The sequence below is a fragment of the Gasterosteus aculeatus genome, chromosome 1 (assembly GCF_964276395.1).
Source record: "Gasterosteus aculeatus chromosome 1, fGasAcu3.hap1.1, whole genome shotgun sequence".
Classification (NCBI taxonomy): Eukaryota; Metazoa; Chordata; class Actinopteri; order Perciformes; family Gasterosteidae; genus Gasterosteus; species Gasterosteus aculeatus.
In genome coordinates, this window is record NC_135688.1 from 3,270,836 (window position 1) to 3,288,463 (window position 17,628).

Here is a 17,628-nt window from a genome sequence, read left to right on the forward strand (position 1 = left end):
GTGTCCCAGCCCCCCCCCCCCCCCTCCCACTCTAATTCTACCCATCACACTCTCTCTATCTCTCTCTCCTGGTGAGGGCTCTTCAGCCATCATTCATCCCTTTTACAATTTTTCCCTTTAATCATCCTCGACAATAAACTCCGCCCCCACACAAACCTCTCTTCCCCCTCGTCTGAATTCGCGTTGGTTCTGTGAGTCGGGTCAAGGCAGCACAGCTGGACCGTTCAATGGCGGCGATAAAAGCCAAAGTAGGGGAGGGGGGGGGGGGGGGGGGGCGATGGAGAGATAGATGGACTGAGAAATACTGAGAAATATAGAGGCCCCCCCCGGGGGTCCGGACAGCCCAAATTATGTTGCACTCTCGCTCTCTGCCCGGAAATCCCGAAATTGATCTGTTTTTTTTTGGAGTCCAGCCTGGAGTACATTGCACACAGCATCACCTTACCCAATCCTTGTCCTGTCTGTGAAAACGAATATGCACAGCGTCTCCGTAACATCCATCAAACCGAATGTGACAGCATTGGAACACGTGTGTGTGTGTGTGTGTGTGTGTGTGTGTGTGTGTGTGTGTGCACGCGCATGTTCTTTGCAGCGCGGCCGGCGCTGCATCACTTGCAGAACCATCAGCCTTCAGAGTTCAACGGTTCAGTTTTAATAATCCAAATGGGGATAATTATATTCTCAGACGTTACGAATGGTCTCGGACTTTCTTTGGATTAGACGTACGTCACGTGTAACGTGGCGCCGGAGGCACATTCCACACACGTGGCAGGCGGACTCAAATTAAAAGGCAGAGTTCTGCGCTTCTGTTTGATGAAGATCCTGCAGAATCGTCTTCCCTCAATGTGACAAGCCGGGCCGGGTGGATTGTCAAAGTGCAGATAATTGACCCAGAGGGGAGCAATCACAGAGACTGTGCCGTTAATGCTTTAATAAGAAATTGTCAATTATCAGGGCTTTGCCTGACATTGCTACCATGCCGCTTAAGGCAACTGCATAATAGTGAGGGACCAAAGAGCTATTAAAAAGTAAACTATTGTGACTCGGATATCGCTTGAAGAAACGTTTCTGGTTCTCCTCGGGATGATGTTGTGAGTTGCTGAAGATGAGAAGTTTAAATTCACTTGTTGCCATCATCCGTAGAAAAAATAAATAATAAAAAGTGTTTGAAAATAAGGGGATGTTTTTCCGTGGCCTAAATGTCGTTGGTCTGAAACACGGCGGCTGGGACCCGGGCGTAGATTTATTGTGCTAGAGCTCATGGTAACGCTTTCCAGGGCAAATGTTTCTTCAAGAAGATACAGATGTTCTTGAAGAAAACCCAGCCTGGGGACGAACATGAGTGCCTGGTGGTCTGTAATCCGCAGAATGAATACCAGAGCATTACAATGCTACAGAAGTTAGGATGTGCCATGCTGGCGTCTTCTCAGCCCGTCACACAAGACCACCCTAAGACTTTACAGGAAACCAGATTTTAAAAGCAACGTGATCTCCAAAACCTGTTCGTAAAAATGTATACGAAATATTTGACATAGAAATTCGTAACAATACATACTAACTGCCGGTGGTTAAACACGCCCCTTGAGTGAACGTCTCTCCGCCATGTTGGATTTTTTGAGGGTTAGTATTCTATTCTTACAATTGATTTCTCGCTAAAAATCAATCATAACACATTTATTTTACATCCTTACCCTTCACACCTAACATTCACTTTGAATAGGGTGACGTCATCGGTTGCCAGTCTGTATTTATTTCGTATGTATCACTACGAATTTGTATCTTCGTAAGATTCGTAAGATTTTCGTGTACATTTTTACGAACGGGTTTTGGAGATCAGGCTCAACCAGTTTTTTGGTGCTAATGTTCAATCCCAAAACATACCGCGAGTCAGATGAGTCCGCGCTAAAAGTGAATGTGTTGATCCAAGTAAGTCAACAATAGCGACGGCCATCAAACTCGATGATGATCATTTCAGGCAAAGGACTCCAAAATTTAAGTGCAACTAAATCTTTTCATCTCACGCTGGGTTGAAGGAGAACACGTTGTCACTGCAGCTCAGTCTTGTTAGACAAGTTAGTGAAAATCAATTTAGGTTTCAATGCTCTTCCCCCTCACTGGCTTCGGCTGCAGATATCTGTTAATACGTTTGGTGGATTCTCACTCTGGATAGATTCTGAGGGGGGAAACGAGCTTCTGTTCTGTCACAACGTGCGGAGGAAAGATGGCTGCGGTTCGGCGGCCGGTCACAACAAATCAAGACGTTTGGAGTATTTACAACATGACGTGCAGCGCATTATGCTCCTGTACCACGCAACGCATAAAGCAAACATTACATAGCCATGACCTACATGAATCCATTACACTTGCACATTGAGCCACACCAGTGCTGCATATCTGAAAGCGTAAAGCATGACGGGAAAAGATTGGCTTATGTATTAAACAGTCCCCGACCCCTGGTAAAACAATACAATGAATGGCCTTCTCATTTCACCAGCGGGGCCAGCTGCTGTGTGTTCTGTCACACTGGTTGTTTGGCCACATGCGGTTTCCCCATCATGCATCTCTCCCTTTACGCCCTGAATGTCAGGACTGCAGCGCCGGCCTCCACTGGAGCAGTACGGGCCTTATTACGCCCCCCCCCCGGTCGCCAATATCCCCTCAGCCTTCACAAAACCTCAGCTTATGGGATCGGATACACTGTGTGGCTCGCAAAAAAATGACCAGCCCACACGCCTCCAGGAGCTACGTTCTCACATTTGGGCCCTCACGCCCCCCCACACACATATTTCCAATTTGTCAGGTGGGGACTGGGTGTGAAAAATGGCAATGGAGCCACAGGGCTCATTGCTGAAAATATATATAACACTGATCAACAACAGGATCCTTTATGGACATCTAATGATCAATGGCGCTTCCTGAGTGATAACCGGATAATTATTCAAGGATTGTTTAGTCAGCGATGGCGGTGACAGAGAAGACTTGGTGCTCTCACCGGGACGGGGAATCGGATTGGGCTCCGGCTGAGTACCAAGCCGGCCTCCGCATCCGAAGGAGACGACGGACTGGACGACTGAATATATCAAAAGACGCTGTCAATTGGATTGGGAAGAAGTGAAACTAATAGCTGTGACCCCTCGAGTTCAACAGTCAGTTGAGTAATTCGATCAGCGGGGGTCCCTGGATGAATGGCACCTGGTTGTCGGAACCAGTAAAGGTATTTATTCCTTCAGTGTTGGAGCACTCATTAGGCGAGGTGGGCTGCTGTAAATAAGCCACGGAAGTGGGGAGAGGATAGAGGGGGAGTGGGGGAGAGGATGGAGCATCAACGCGGTTCAAAGTGTTCATTATACCCCCGGACTCAGCTGCAGTGCATTGCATTGGGGGGTAAATGGCAGGAGGCAGAGCGCCGTGTGGAAGATGAACAGCCCATATTTAAGTCCCTCATATTCATCCAGCCTCCCACGAACACATGGCTCGGATCACGTGACGGCGGACATCTGCCCGCCAGCATGTCAGTGCCAGAGAGTTGACAGCTTGCGTTGTCTGGGACGCGATTAAGTGGGACGCGCACGCACGCAGACAGATGCGGGCACGCCAACGGACCGCGCGTAACGGGATTTGGAGAGCGGAGCTTTGCGTCTCACGGGGGCGGCGGAGTCAAATTCCCGACACCGACGGCCCTTTGCCTGCACGTGCACCCCATCCTTCCCCAAAACAGCCTCCTCGCAGCGTCCTCTGATCTGATCCCGCGCAGCTCGTGTTCGACATCGATCCACTCACAGACTGGATCTCCCTGTAAGAACCGTGACGCACTTGGCTTCATCCAGCCGTGTGAATGAGGTGGAGAGAAAGTGGAGCTCCGGGTGACCGCTGCTCCGGGGGGCCCGTGCGTCATGTCAGAGAAGGCGCGTTTAAGCTCTTCGCTCCAATCAAGTAACCCCCCCCCCCCCTGAGAAGAAGGATGCCAGGTCACTGCGAAAAATAAAGCCTACTTAATTCCATCATGTGGGAATTAGGATATAACGAATATGGAACTCAAATTATTGCCACAAACGGGTTTTTATACTTATTTTCAGTCAGGACTGTTTTCCGAAATAAAAGTTGTAAACCTGACAAAGTAAACTCATCCAAAAAACGTGCGAAAAAAGGTGTGTTTATTGCTGGGCAAATACAATACTCAATCCTCAACCGCCTTGGCTGCTGCGACGCGCGGCAGCGGGGCGATGCGCAGTCCGCGGGGAGAAGCGGAGGAAGGAGGAAAGTTGGGGACGTGACTCTTACCGTATGACCGCCGTGTCGCCCTGGCGGATGGTGATGTTGTCGCTGGGCCGCTGCATGTCCACACTCCGGACGGGGAATCCTGTGGGGATGAGACACAGCAGTCTGAAAAAAGAAGCCTGCAATTGCCTCCAACACGATTTGCGTCCGACTTGCATCGTAAAGCACAGGCGCGCGCTTCTCGGCTGCTATAGATCCAAGGGTTGAAATAAAAAAAAGAGTGTGTCCAGACAACGCGGGATGCCCTGTAGGTCCAATGCAATGCTACGGGGTCCCTTGAATACTTTCAGGACGGAAACGTCCGCAGTCGCGCGTGAGTCGTCCACTGATGCGTAATGCTCTCTGCGTAAAGGGACGGAACAGACACCTACTGCGATGGAGAGAGGCAGGCTTCCGTTCAGTCTCTCTCCCTCCTCCCCCCCTCTCTCTCTCTCTCCCTCTCTCTGATTATACAGTCGACTCGCAGTGAATCTCCCTTTAATGGTTGTCAGGACAACAGCACCACCTGAGGTTCCTTTCAGTAAGACAATTCAGTAACTAGTGCAGGAGGACAGAACCACTGGCTGAAGTAAGTAAGTAAGGAAAATATAGGTTTCTGTGTGTCAGGACACACAACAATGAAGTGGCCCAAGAGAACAACCACAGGTCTATATATATATATATATATATATATATATATATATATATGGTCACCATTGGTCATCAAACAAACTGTGATGTGCAACACACACTTAACTAAGTCTAGAGTTTTGTAAAAAATGGTTTCAGAAACATCTACATGACATGTTTTATTATCTACTTTCTGAACATTTTCCATGTTTACCCTCTACAGCCGAAAATTAATCGAGTGGAAAAAGAGCAGGAGCGCAAACACTCTGTGACCAGGCAGAAGTTCAGCTTAACCAGACATAATCACCTCTCGTCTCACGGACGCAATTACATCCACTTCCAACCACAGCGAGGAGACGCGTTTTGAAGCTGAGCGTCTTTCCAATTCAACGGAAATGTGAATACAAAAGGAGCTCATCAATTCACCACTTGCCAATAAAGTACTGGCTTGTTATTTATTTATTACTTATTATTATTAGCCGTGATCTAACGCTCATTCCGCAACGTGCTCGATGAACTGCGGAGTAACAATGAAGTCGGTGCACTGAGCGTTTTATTTGATTCAGGAAACGCATTAATACCGACGAGAAAAGTGGTCACATTTTTGTTTTGTCATTAGCACCGTGGATGGACTCGATGGTAGAATGACCGTGACCCCCCCCACCCACAGCCGCCCCCACCCACTTAACTCTCAACACAGTGCAATTGTTCTGGCGCACGTGCAGCGTTCAGTAATCCTGTTCTCAGCATCGGCGGCCCGATTAAAACAGTGTGAGCCGGTGTTGTTGAGCCTTATTTCCAGCATCAGCAGATTCTAAGCACCAGATCAGAGCAAACACTGCTTGAACAGACTATCTCCAATATTGCACAGTTCATGAAAGAGCACATGCACCAGGCCACGGACGAGGGGCTGTGTACAGGAACGGCTGCATCTTCTGTTGGAAACGCTCATCGCCGATGTGACAAAGTGGCCTGCGCGTAGTTAGGACGAATCTGAACACGCAGGCGTCCTGCGGGCTGCAAGACGGAGGGGTCATCGGCACGCCGGCGAAGGGGCACGGGGTTAACGCGCCAGTACCAACGTGGCTGGTTGGCGGTTAGCATTGGACACTTCTCAAACACTCCACAGCTGACAGCGAAATGAACAGAAGACACAAACTAAAACACAATGATGATATAAAAACGGTAAAAAGACGACTAACTTTTTTTTGTGAGAGAAAGCGGAACATAATCTGTTATCTGGAAGCGAGGGTCACAGCGGCAGGCGGTTTTATTGAAACACACAAGAGGCTAACGTGATAAAATCAGAAATGTTGTCTCTGCTTCACGCGTGGCAAACTGCGTCATAAAGTATGCCGGCTAGAGGCTGGATTGAAACCTGCGTGTGTTTCCTAGATTTGTTAGAGGCGAGGTGCGTGTCAAAGGGCAGCTACAACAAAGGGATTTTATTTATCCGTTTCACCAAGTGCCGCCACTTTCTCGGCGCGGCCCATGAGAAAGGAAGAAACAGACGTACATGGCTTCATTTCCATGACCTCAGTTCAGCCATCGCTCACAAATATCAAACGAAGCAGAGCCGTTGGTTCCTCTCATGTTCCTGCTAAATCCAAAGCCGACCCTGTGGGATCCAGAACGACATCGGCAGGGTTCGTCTTGAACAAGAGACGTAACCACAGATTACGAGGCTTCAGATTGTCTCATAACACCGCCCGTGACTTTCATCAGTATCATCTGGATTCATCATCCCTGCCAGAATTTCATCACTTTGCTGTTTTCTCTCGTCATCCATTCGTGTTTCAGTCAAAGCTTCCTTGGTGGATTGTGTAGTAAATTGAATTTTGATGTTAATTAAACTAAGTTAAGAAAGTTGTTTGACATTGAATGAATTGATCTCCCGCAATGACCCCCCCCCCCCCCCCCCCCCACCCTCACAAAAAAGTACAATCCTAAAATGTTCAAGATCAGCAGTTAAGCAGTTAAAAGCCGATATAAGAAACCACAGTAGGACACATTTCTACCGGGAGGTAAATTGGTTTTGCATTTGTCACGTCCATGGTGCCTCCGTCTGCAGTACATTACCAGCATGCATTGCAAGAAAAGAGGTTCACAAAGTCAAACAAACCTTCAAGGTCAAGTACTGTTGATTCTTGGATGTTTACTCGTATTAGCTATGAGCACAGAACATCATTTATTAAGATCCATCGGCCTTGGTTGCCGAGTGAAACCCAAAGTGTTTCAGAAATCCATCTACACTGTAACAAATTGCTGTAAATTAACGGTGCATTTCTAACGGTATCTTACAGTATGTCATAATAACTAACATACAGTTACATTTTCATCCCTTAATTGTAAATTAACAGCCAATGTCATGAATAAACAGTTACAGCTGTCAATTTACAATAATAGCAGACTACCGTAATTCAACTGCATGTTACATATATTTTATGAAGTGGTGGAAATACACATACAAGTGCAGTGAATCACAATCCATCTACATCTGTTGTAGGTTAATGTACGGAAGCCCATGTCAGCCACTGAAAAACAGGTCCTGTAAATCATCATAATATCTCATGAGATACGATGATGACTTTGACCTACAGGACATTACTACACATGCCGCTGTCACTTTTATCCACAACGCCCATGGTTTGACATAATTGTATGTGGAGTAATTGGGGGTTAGGTGTCTTGCTCAGTGACTCTTCAACTTGGCACAGGGAGCAGCCAGGATTCGAACCACAGACCTTGTGCTGCACAGCACACCCTCCCTATCCCATGCGCCGCCTTCGCTGTCGTTTCAGTGGCCAGAATGTAAAGATTATAAATATTTGTATTATTCAAAGTGTTCATTACCTAAAAGTCATTAGAGTGTTAATCGTGACCGACTGCTCCTGAACGTGACGTCACACGTAATCTCAGTTCATCCAGAACACCTGTGCAGTTCATCATCGGAGGAGTTTCTCATTGCCTCGTCTCTCCAAATAACGTCAGTAAGTGTTATTTACCTTCATGATTAACATTCAACTTCCTTACATCTTGTTGTCTTCCTCAACTTTGTAATTTTAATATTTTACCAATGACAGTGTTTCTAAATATTTAATTTTGGTTTGTTTTACAGAGGCACTGGATTAAGGACGCCAGCCGTTTGCCGCGGTCGATTGAAAGTGTTCCATAGCGTATTGCTGCAGTTAGTTTACCTTGTTCCTTATGATTTCATGATTCATTTTTTTATTATTGTATACATGCGGCGTATTTTATGTTTTGTTCTTGGTTACAAAGGCCTAAATTTTTTGTCTTAAAGGCATCTAATAAACTCCAACCACTATGACCGATATGAATTTGGTTGTCTTTCTTTAATTTGTGGAGAATAAAATGCAAAAGTATACAGTTATAAGTAAACGGTAACATTCTGGTATTTAATACACAAAAACAGTAATCATATGGTAACAAACTGTAATCCAATATACGACAACATACCGTAAATTACGGTAGGGCAGTGTAAATAAAACAGTAAGTTACTAGCGTCGACTGCCAGTAAATTGCAGTTAATTCACAGTAAAATTGGTTCAAGCTTACGGTAACATACAGTATTCCATTTTACGGTAACATAGTGTAAAAACATTTATGGTATTATACCGTAAAATAACGGTAAATTCCCTCCGTCCTTGCTGCCAGTAAAATAGCGTTAATTTACGGTGAAATATTTAAGAGTGTAATATCCTCTAATCAGTCTTATCACATACGAAGAAAACCACATCATCCACGTGACGTGATCGACCTATTCCTCTTATTTGGGGTAATTGGCAACGTCACAGCGAGTTGCCTGCTCACACGCTGATGCAGCAAAGCACCAAAAGGCTTTCACCTCATTTCGGCGGGTCAAACCCAACATGTTGCGAGCGCGCAGCGGATTGTGCCGATGTGCAAAAGGTCAACGGCGAACCTCGCCGAGGCAAAAGGGAAAGTGGAGCACAATCTGCCTGCTGGCCGGCCACGGCTCCTCGCCCCGACTCCCCTCGGTACATTTTCCCCCACCGACGGCTGGAGCAGCGCGCTGCCACTCGGACGCGACGTGTTCTGGAATGAGAAGTTCCCTGTGGGTGTATATAAATATATATATATATATATATACAAGTCATTTCTAAAACAGTATTTTCCTCTCATTTAGCTGACCGAGCTGCAGTGACCAAGCTGAATATTTCTCTCTGTAGTTTTCCCCAAAAATCTCTGCCTCTGACTCTGAATATACATTTGTTCTATAATCTCTGTTTTCCTGAATGTCCCACTTTAATCTGAGAAAATATCCAACTTGTTTCTTGTGAATTTACAACTTTATTTATTGTAAAGCATGGATTTGTTTCTTTACTTGTCCCTAAACACATTGTCTATAGGAGTTTATGTCATTTTCACTAAGCATGCGTCAGTGTGTGCCACTGTGGATTTTACTTTCTCCCGGAGCCATTTTGGTCTATGAAACACAAACTGAGAAAAGTTCCAACGAGAGGAGCATCTATAATGGGATTCTGACTCTTCATCCACCTCCACAGTGCACAATCTCACCTCTGCATGAAAACAAACGCTCCTCTGTTCCGTCCTGAGATTAAAGGATCAATGAGCCAAAAATTCTGCTGTTTAAACAAGAGTAAGCTGCCCCGCACACACACACACACACATAGATACATACAGACAGGTGACACGCCTGCGATAAGAGCGTGTGCATGTGTGTGGAACAAATGCACTGAGACAAGAGATCAAAAAGACGATGAGTTTTCTTCTCTTTGTAAAAAAAAAAAAAAAAAAAAGAGTGCAGAATTTGGCCCGGCATTCTTATCAAAAAAGCTCTGCCGTGACGGCAAAATGCACGATGTGGAGGAAAGAGGATACCCAGCACATGCTCAGCACTATCGCCTCCAACACGCAAACACACACGCACACACACACTTGGCCTGAAGCCTCTCGCTGCCCTTCCGTCTTTCTCTCCATCAGCAGGAAACAAAGCACCGCAAAACTTTGGAACGAAGCACTTTGGTTAATGAAGGATAGATAGAAAATCTTAGATTAACATCACAGTGCGTTCTGTGTGTCCTGAGAAGCCTGCTTATACTTGGACACACTTGGAAGGACACACTAAGCTGGAACGAAGAGCTCCAAAGCCTGTGTGTCCCGTGTGTAAGCTGATGAGTAATTGCACTGCAGCTGTGTTGTGTTTTTATTTGAGCCAAACTGTGAGCTGGTTCGTGTGAATTGTGAACAGCGCGTTCATGTTTCCTGTTTGGTTTTTCTCACAGCCTCAAACATTCCATCAATAGGTGCTTTGCCAAAAGCTGACATGTTCCAGAGCCTCATTTCACGCTGCCTCCCAAACCGCAAGGAGCTCAAACTCGGATCTGCGGCGGTAAAGCCAAACATTTCGTTAATGAGTTGCGGTTTTAAGATGAGCGAGAGCCTCAATAATCTCTCTGAGCAACAATATTCTCTTGAGGGGCAGTGATCCACGTGCTGCACCCTGCACCTGGTGGCATCTTTGAGGAATCTCCTTCTATTCCAGAGAACGTATACAAAATGCTCGTCAAAATGCCACAAGTTTGCATTGTGCGTCAATAGAGAATCATCCCATCGTGTGAAAGGTATTTATGAATTGGTCCTGTCACTCCTTCCCTCTCATAATATATTCCGTGATAAAAAGGAGGTAAATTGCATCTACGGGTTGAACTGGCGATGCTCCTGCTTCTAAAATCCAATCCAACCGTGAGTCACACCGCATCTGTTTATTGGCAAAACGTTTGACCTCCGCCTGCACCACCCAACATCTCCACAATCTTCTTGCAAACGGATTGCTCCGAGTTAGCCCCCAAGGGTCACCCCCCCCTCCAATCCCCACCTCTTGGTATGCAGTTCTATTAGAGAGAGGTCGGGCGTGGAGCGGCCGGGCTGCAGAGGATTGGTTTACCTGCAGCAGTAATGTTCAAGATGAAAACCTGCAGGGCAACCAGATGAATTCCTCGCAGAAGCCCGTGCAGCCTGACAGACCGAAGGAGCTCGTGTGAAAGTGAATCCATGCAAACCATCACGTGCACACTCTTTACTTTAGTTTCTGTCCGTCTGTGTGACGCATCTGCTAAATTACGTGCGACTAATTAGGACGTTCAGAGTGTGCGCACGCGCCACACGGCCGATGACTGACGGCATAAATGAAAAGCAAAGGTATGACATCGCCTCATTCATGCACAGATTTACTTTTTTTAATTACATTCTGTAAACTTCAAGAGATGCAAAGGAAGTAACACCCAGATGCACAGTAAACCCTCTAAGGTTCCTTGGAAACTCCCAGTTTATTAATTCATGGTGCAGCTCCAACTGAATTATACTTTCCTCTAGCAGGTCTGTGTATTGATCCCACAGCAGCCAGAGGCAGCACTTTGAATATGCAACGGATATGATTCTTATAGCAGTTACTTTAACACGTATAAGTAGCTCAAAAACTTGCCGGAATTTAACTTATCTGACCTTTTTGTTTTGATTTATTCTGCACACAGCAATGTACTAATTTGAACGGAATCAATAACAGCTCTTAAAGGTGTGATTTCTTTTAATCAACCTGTAAAAACATGACATATTATGGATGCAAACACAGCAAGCTTGTTCTTACAGCACTGCTATTTCCTGCCAAGTGGTCACAGCCCAGCAGTCCCATTAGAAGGTGAAAGGCTAAATAACATTGCATGGAATTGGCCACTGAACAGGCGGCGAGTTAGTGCTAAAAAGCATTTAATCCACGAGTAATTGGGTAGAATTGCTCAAAACCCACGCAAGAGTCTCTGTAAGCTGAACCAAAACTACACATGTAAAAGGGCCCTCAGGAAGTGAATAAACACGTGCACATACATGCACAAATTCGAAAATGCTCTTAAACAACCTCTCCACCCCCACTCGAATTTACTGCATCCTTTTTTGCTCTTGCAGCCTCTTGTGTTTCTCACTTGCTGAGATGAATAATATAGACCCCCCCGTCATTGTTTTGTATGACCAGGGCGATTCCCTGGGTGTGATTCTCTCTGAGGAGTGGAGACCCCACAGGCGTATCTGCAGGCTCTGCCCTTTAATCTGCATTCTCCCTCTGTTCTCCTAATTAAAAAGCCATGGACAAGAAGACACAGTAATTGTGGGCTGTTTGCAGATTTCTCACTTTATTCCTCCCCGGTGACTCATCCTTCCTCATCTCCTTCTTCCTTACAGTTTTCTCCCAGTCATATTTTATTTCATTGCCCTCATCGTCTTCATTGTTCAAGGGGTAGCGGAAATAATTAAGGGAGAAGGAATTGCCCAAAGCTGCAAAAGTCAACAACAACCCAACTGAAAACTTTGAATTGCTTATTAGGTGGTGAAGAGAAGCTGCAGGGGCTTCATTTCTTGCCATGATATCCTTATTTCTTATCTAATAATATCGTTTAAACTGGAATCTTCTCTCTAAACCTCCCCTGACACGAACGTCTCTGGTGAATTACAGGGTAAGTGTGTAATGCAAAGGGGCTGACGAGCCAGCGGCCTCTGGGCACAGCGGCAAACAGCCCCCGAGGGATCGTCCCCACCTTCATATATCAGCTACCCTCCACGGGCAACATCAATGCAATCCTTCTACAGCAACCACTTTACCATCCAAGCGTCCTTTAAAGACACTTTTGTGCAAACATATAGCTTTAAAATATAAGCACGCATGGAGTTTGACTCTGTTCACATGTGTGTTCTATTACAAACACAGCTAACATCACAGTCGACAGGACAGTTTTCTTCGCCTGAGGCTTGACTAAGAACTGGAGGACCAATTTGTCATTTGTGGTCTTCAGTGTTCCAGTTTTTTCCAAACATTTGGTATCAAACATCCCCCTCTCTAGGCTTTAATGGCCTACGCAAAGAACAGCAGCTGCGGTTGACTGAAATTCATGTTGTTCCCAATGGATTTCAGTAGGTTGGAAAAATCCAAAGCGACATCGTAAGCCACTCCAGCAGAGAAACCCCCCCTCTTGTAATTACTGTATGTGTGTTCCGCATTATGAAAAGGCAAAGGATTTGCTAAAGTAAGGCCAAACAGTTTGGTATACAGTAAGCTCACTTCAAACAGACTTCTGCAATGCACCATGAAAGGCTTATAAAATCATATGAATTGCTTTGTGACAACTTCGGGAAAAAATGTTTCAGACATCTGAACTTGTTAGAGGCTCCACCAAGAGGCACATCCCCTCTAAACCCAGTGTTCAATTTCAGAGACCCAGTGAAACCAGGGTTTCCCGTATTCCATATAAGGAAAATACTAAATCAGTCGTTAAATGGTACAGAAAATAGGGTTATTTTTATTTTTGTATCTCATCAGATGTATCTTGTATGCTGCTCATACAACGATGTATATATTAATCTATAAATGTCATGATTGTAGGAAGAGTGAGGCATTGAGAGCAGGGGGTAAATCGGGAGATATTTGTTTAGGTCTTGAGTTTAAATACCAACAGAGTCTCTCAGAATTGCTGACTCACCCTTCGAGTAAACGATCCTAGTACTTCTTCCACCACTGCCCCCCGTCCCCCGAGGCTCCGGATTTCCCTCCTCTCTGCTCTGTTTACACAACGCAATGTTCTACGAATTCGAACCACATCTCATGAAATGATCTCTACCATTATTGAGACATCAAAAGCAGGTCGGATCCCTTTGTACGACACGCCGTGGTTTGCGGTGCTGGCGTAGTTCGTACTGTCAGCTATTCAGATCAGTGAACTTCTGCAAGTCAGAGGAAGGGGAATTGATCGGAATCAGGGGACAATAGAGAGCGGAATTTGAATACCTGATTCCTTAGTTTCATATTGAACTTCAATGTTGAACCAAATATTATTTATTGATTTGAAAGTGCTCATGTGAAAGCCAGTCGACTGCATGATGTGGTCCAAACTGATTTATTGTCATAGTGCTGGAGTAGATTTGCAGTTAACCAGGATCATATGGGACAGATATTGAAGTCTGTTATTGTGATGAAACAACCTCTTTTCCACTTGGAATGGGGGCGTCGCAAGTATCTTTTTCCCTTTGTGCCACTCACTTTTACAGTTTATGATTTATTGACTATAATTGGAAAATGCAGCTGGACATTTTAACCAGTTTTGTTTTGATATTTCCATTACTTTTTAAAATGCATCAAGTCTCTTTCTAGAGAATAGTGGATCGGTTCTAGTCGACGACAGGTATAGGTGGAGGAAAGTAAAGGACCAAGTGCAGATCCTTGGGGGACCTCATATGAAATGCAAGTAGCTTGAACATCGTGCTTTTATTACCATTGCTGTTTTTTCAACTAATATACCAAAAATCCCTGCATATAAGAATATTTGCAAAGCGCACAACAACAAATGATGTCCACTATCATTAAATATGTCTCTTTGTTTTCTGGCGAGGTTTGGGAGGTGCGCTTAGTTCATCTAATAAACTTGACGGCACTGAGCCATGAACTGAATTTTCAGTCACAGACAAAAGCAGATTTAGATCATAGTGTGGAATATAATTCCACCAGGAGATCTTATCAATGAGGACAAATGAAAGCAAACAGAGAAGATAAGAACAGACTGCAGTGTGGCTCTTGAGTGTTAATATAAAGTACAGTGGTCTAGCCAGGTGCACTATAATTGAAAAGATTAAATGCAACAGTGCAGTAATATCCTAATCCCTCTGAAGTTATCAAATTTTCTTTTTTTTTAGTGTGGCCCGTGTTTGCCATGTGAACGCTGCGTGACTTTTAAACGGGCTGCAGCTTCTCTCGCCGCTGCTATAATAACCTTTGCAGGGAGCTGCTGCACAGGAGGGATGGATAGAAGGAGGGAGGAGGTGTAGAGCAAACTGGGGAAGGTCAGGAGGGAGTTCAGGTGACCTGATTCACACAGACACGCACACATTCACAGGAGCGTCCTACCACCCACAATCCATCACTGCATCGCTCGTCACTCCCGGAGCTGCCGTAACGACCCGGAGCCGTCTGTTAAGGTAGAAGCCAGAGGTGATTGCCGGGGCAGTAACAGACGCACACATACTCGACCATCCTCCGCGCTGCAACGGTACATCGCTGGTCCGCCTGTTGATAGACAGCTGGCAAAAAGGGGCAATTGACAGCTACGAAGAATTTGAAATCAAAGTAAACGTTGATCCCAAAGTGCTGATGCAGCAGAGATGGAGACTCGGCCGTTCCGTGCGGAGAGAAGGCAGAGCTGCCCTGTTGCACAAAACTCAAAATGTTGTGTCATGTGCAATCACGGGGAGTAAATGACACGCTCGCGTGCACAAGCAAGCCAGGACGCCGTCTGGAGGGGGCTGAAAATAGAGTTTCAGTGACAGCTGAACACGTGCGTCACTGTAAACATAAGAATACACACCTGGTATCAGGCTGGCGATGGCCATCAAACGGCTGAACTGCAGCTCAAAGGACGGTTCATCTGTAAGTGGTTTGCGGGTGGACAGCGTGGGGCTCATTGCCGTTTGCAGCCTTGGGTGGTTTGAGAAAAGCGAGGCCGCAATTTCTACCCGGTTCATCGGACGTGGATGCAAACACCCACAAACTAAACCTTCGAGTCAGCACTTTGATCTCATTTTTTTTTCTTCTTTTTTTAAGGTGCAATTTAAATCCGCTGCAGTACAGAAAGCGGGAACGTCTTCACACTTAACGCGTGCACTGCATTTCCTGCGCCGTAAAGACTCTTACAAGTCCCCAAGCAGCGTCGGTAAGATGGCAGCATAATGGTGTGTGCGCGTAATAGCGGTGTGTGTTTGTGAGAAGTGATGGGGGAACAGTTTTCTCGCATTCTTTGAGAGATAAACCGTCCTAGTGTGGATTTACTCTCCTCAAATGCGTCGGCCTGGATTTGGTTTAACGTTTTAGGATTCCCACCAGATTGATTTTTTGATGCTTATCCTCTTCATCACTTTCATGAACTGCAATTCAACCTCTGCACTTTCGCAACATCTCTACTTAGAACAAAAGCTTCAGCATCTATAAAGGACACACATCTCACACACACACACACACACACACACACACACACACACACACACACACACACACACACTACCACAATTCAACAATTGGACCCTGATGCTTTTGTTTCTGGCTTGAGATTGACGCAATTAATATTTCATGATTCCATCAGGGTCACTCTGAATTCCAACAAACAGAGAGCTCAGACTTTGATTGACGGGCACATTTTGTTGGCACTTTTCAGATGAGAGTGTTAGAAGTATTCATCAATTCCTTCCTGCTGTCCTTCAAGAAGGAACAACCAAAATCTCGCATGCTTAGATGCTGTGGTGCTCGATTCTAACAACGTGCTTTAGAGTTAGTGCTTCATGACACTTTGTTTCACTGATATTTCCAGCCTTTTGTTAACTATGTTATAATAGGTAAAGAAGATTCTAAATAAAACAAAATATTTGTCTTTAAAAGAAAAAACTCATTTTTTAGTCAAAAAAAGTTGATGCAAACAAAAAGTGCAGTTAAAAATAGTTTTGTGTGGCTGAAAATTGTGATGCCAGATATTGTAATTCTAGCCTCTTGTAGAAAATCCCTTGGCCAGACTCAGTCAGAGGGACCCGGCTTGTACGTCCGTTGGACGGCCTGTTGGACGGCCCGTTGGATGGACTGAGGACGGCGGCGAGCCGAGCTTGGTGCTGCAGTGTGCGGCGTGCGCTGCTGAGCACTTTGCAACCGTAACTACTTTAGGATTAATAATATATAAGTAGTGCTACGATGCCAAACTACAGACTGTGCTTCATCCACTGACTCTAATGCGCGAACAGAAGGTTTTCAGCTGAATTAGAGTAACGTGCTAATGCCATATTGATTTCACATAAAAACTCTGGTCTCACAACACGTCACGTGTCGCCGAATTGCACGACACCTTTTCAGAGATCGACTACAACTGGGTGATACTAGCGTGTGTAGCAGGAACCGTCACACTGTTAGTTCCCTTAGCGTGAAAAAGAGCCCTGAGGAGTTAAAACCTATCTGGATTATTAAATGACACATTCAAACATGTGTTTAAACATCATTCATTCACAAATAAGTATTGCTTTTCTTTATTTCCATGAATGCCGTGGGCACCATTTCCCCCGAGCATTATAAGCTCGATGGAACAAATCTAAAGAGGCACTGCAGGTCTTCTCTATGTGCATGCAGAAAATATTGCTGCAACCTATTATCTATAATTCTGAATGTTTAAAAAAACCTCTTTACACACGATTCAGATGCAGACATTCATTTGAAATATTGTGTGGAGGGTTTCAAATTAGGACAAACTCGATGTGAAGGACAACAAAGACCAGTGTGTTCCCATCAAACACGGTTTGAACACCATCAAACTGTTGTAAGCTGCTTTTCACCTTTAATCTGAGAAGTTATACCTGGAAATGTCAGTATTCCGCTTTGTTTCTTTATGTCGACAACAGCAACAGAGTTTGGCCCCAATTAAGCCAGTTTTCAAATGTGCAAAGTGCTAAAAGTCAGAGATGTGGGCAGTCACCCCTGATCGTGACGGACTAGTTCTAAAGCTGCCAGGCTCTGATCACACAAAGGGAAAGAAGGGCGGGTCATCCAAAAAAAAAAAAAAAGGTACAAAAAACAGACAAAAACAGCAATGCCTGAAATTGGCTTTGTCTGATGGTGACACTCCACATCACCATCAGCACAATTAGAAGTAAAAAGAGCGAGAGAGATCTGAG

At 45.1% G+C, this 17,628-nt stretch overlaps 1 protein-coding gene across 2 annotated transcripts in view; it reads right to left on the reverse strand.

The window, feature by feature from the left end:
* The window catches only part of lsamp (limbic system associated membrane protein), a 298,199-nt gene that overhangs the window by 110,160 nt on the left and 170,411 nt on the right, over positions 1 to 17,628 (reverse strand). Inside the window, exon 2 of one of the 2 annotated variants that reach the window (XM_040188937.2) lies at positions 4,282 to 4,360. In XM_040188937.2, the coding sequence (XP_040044871.1) occupies positions 4,282 to 4,360 (79 nt within the window). Of the gene's footprint in view, positions 1 to 4,281; positions 4,730 to 17,628 lie in introns of those variants that run through there. The other variant, XM_040188929.2, reaches the window with a different exon arrangement.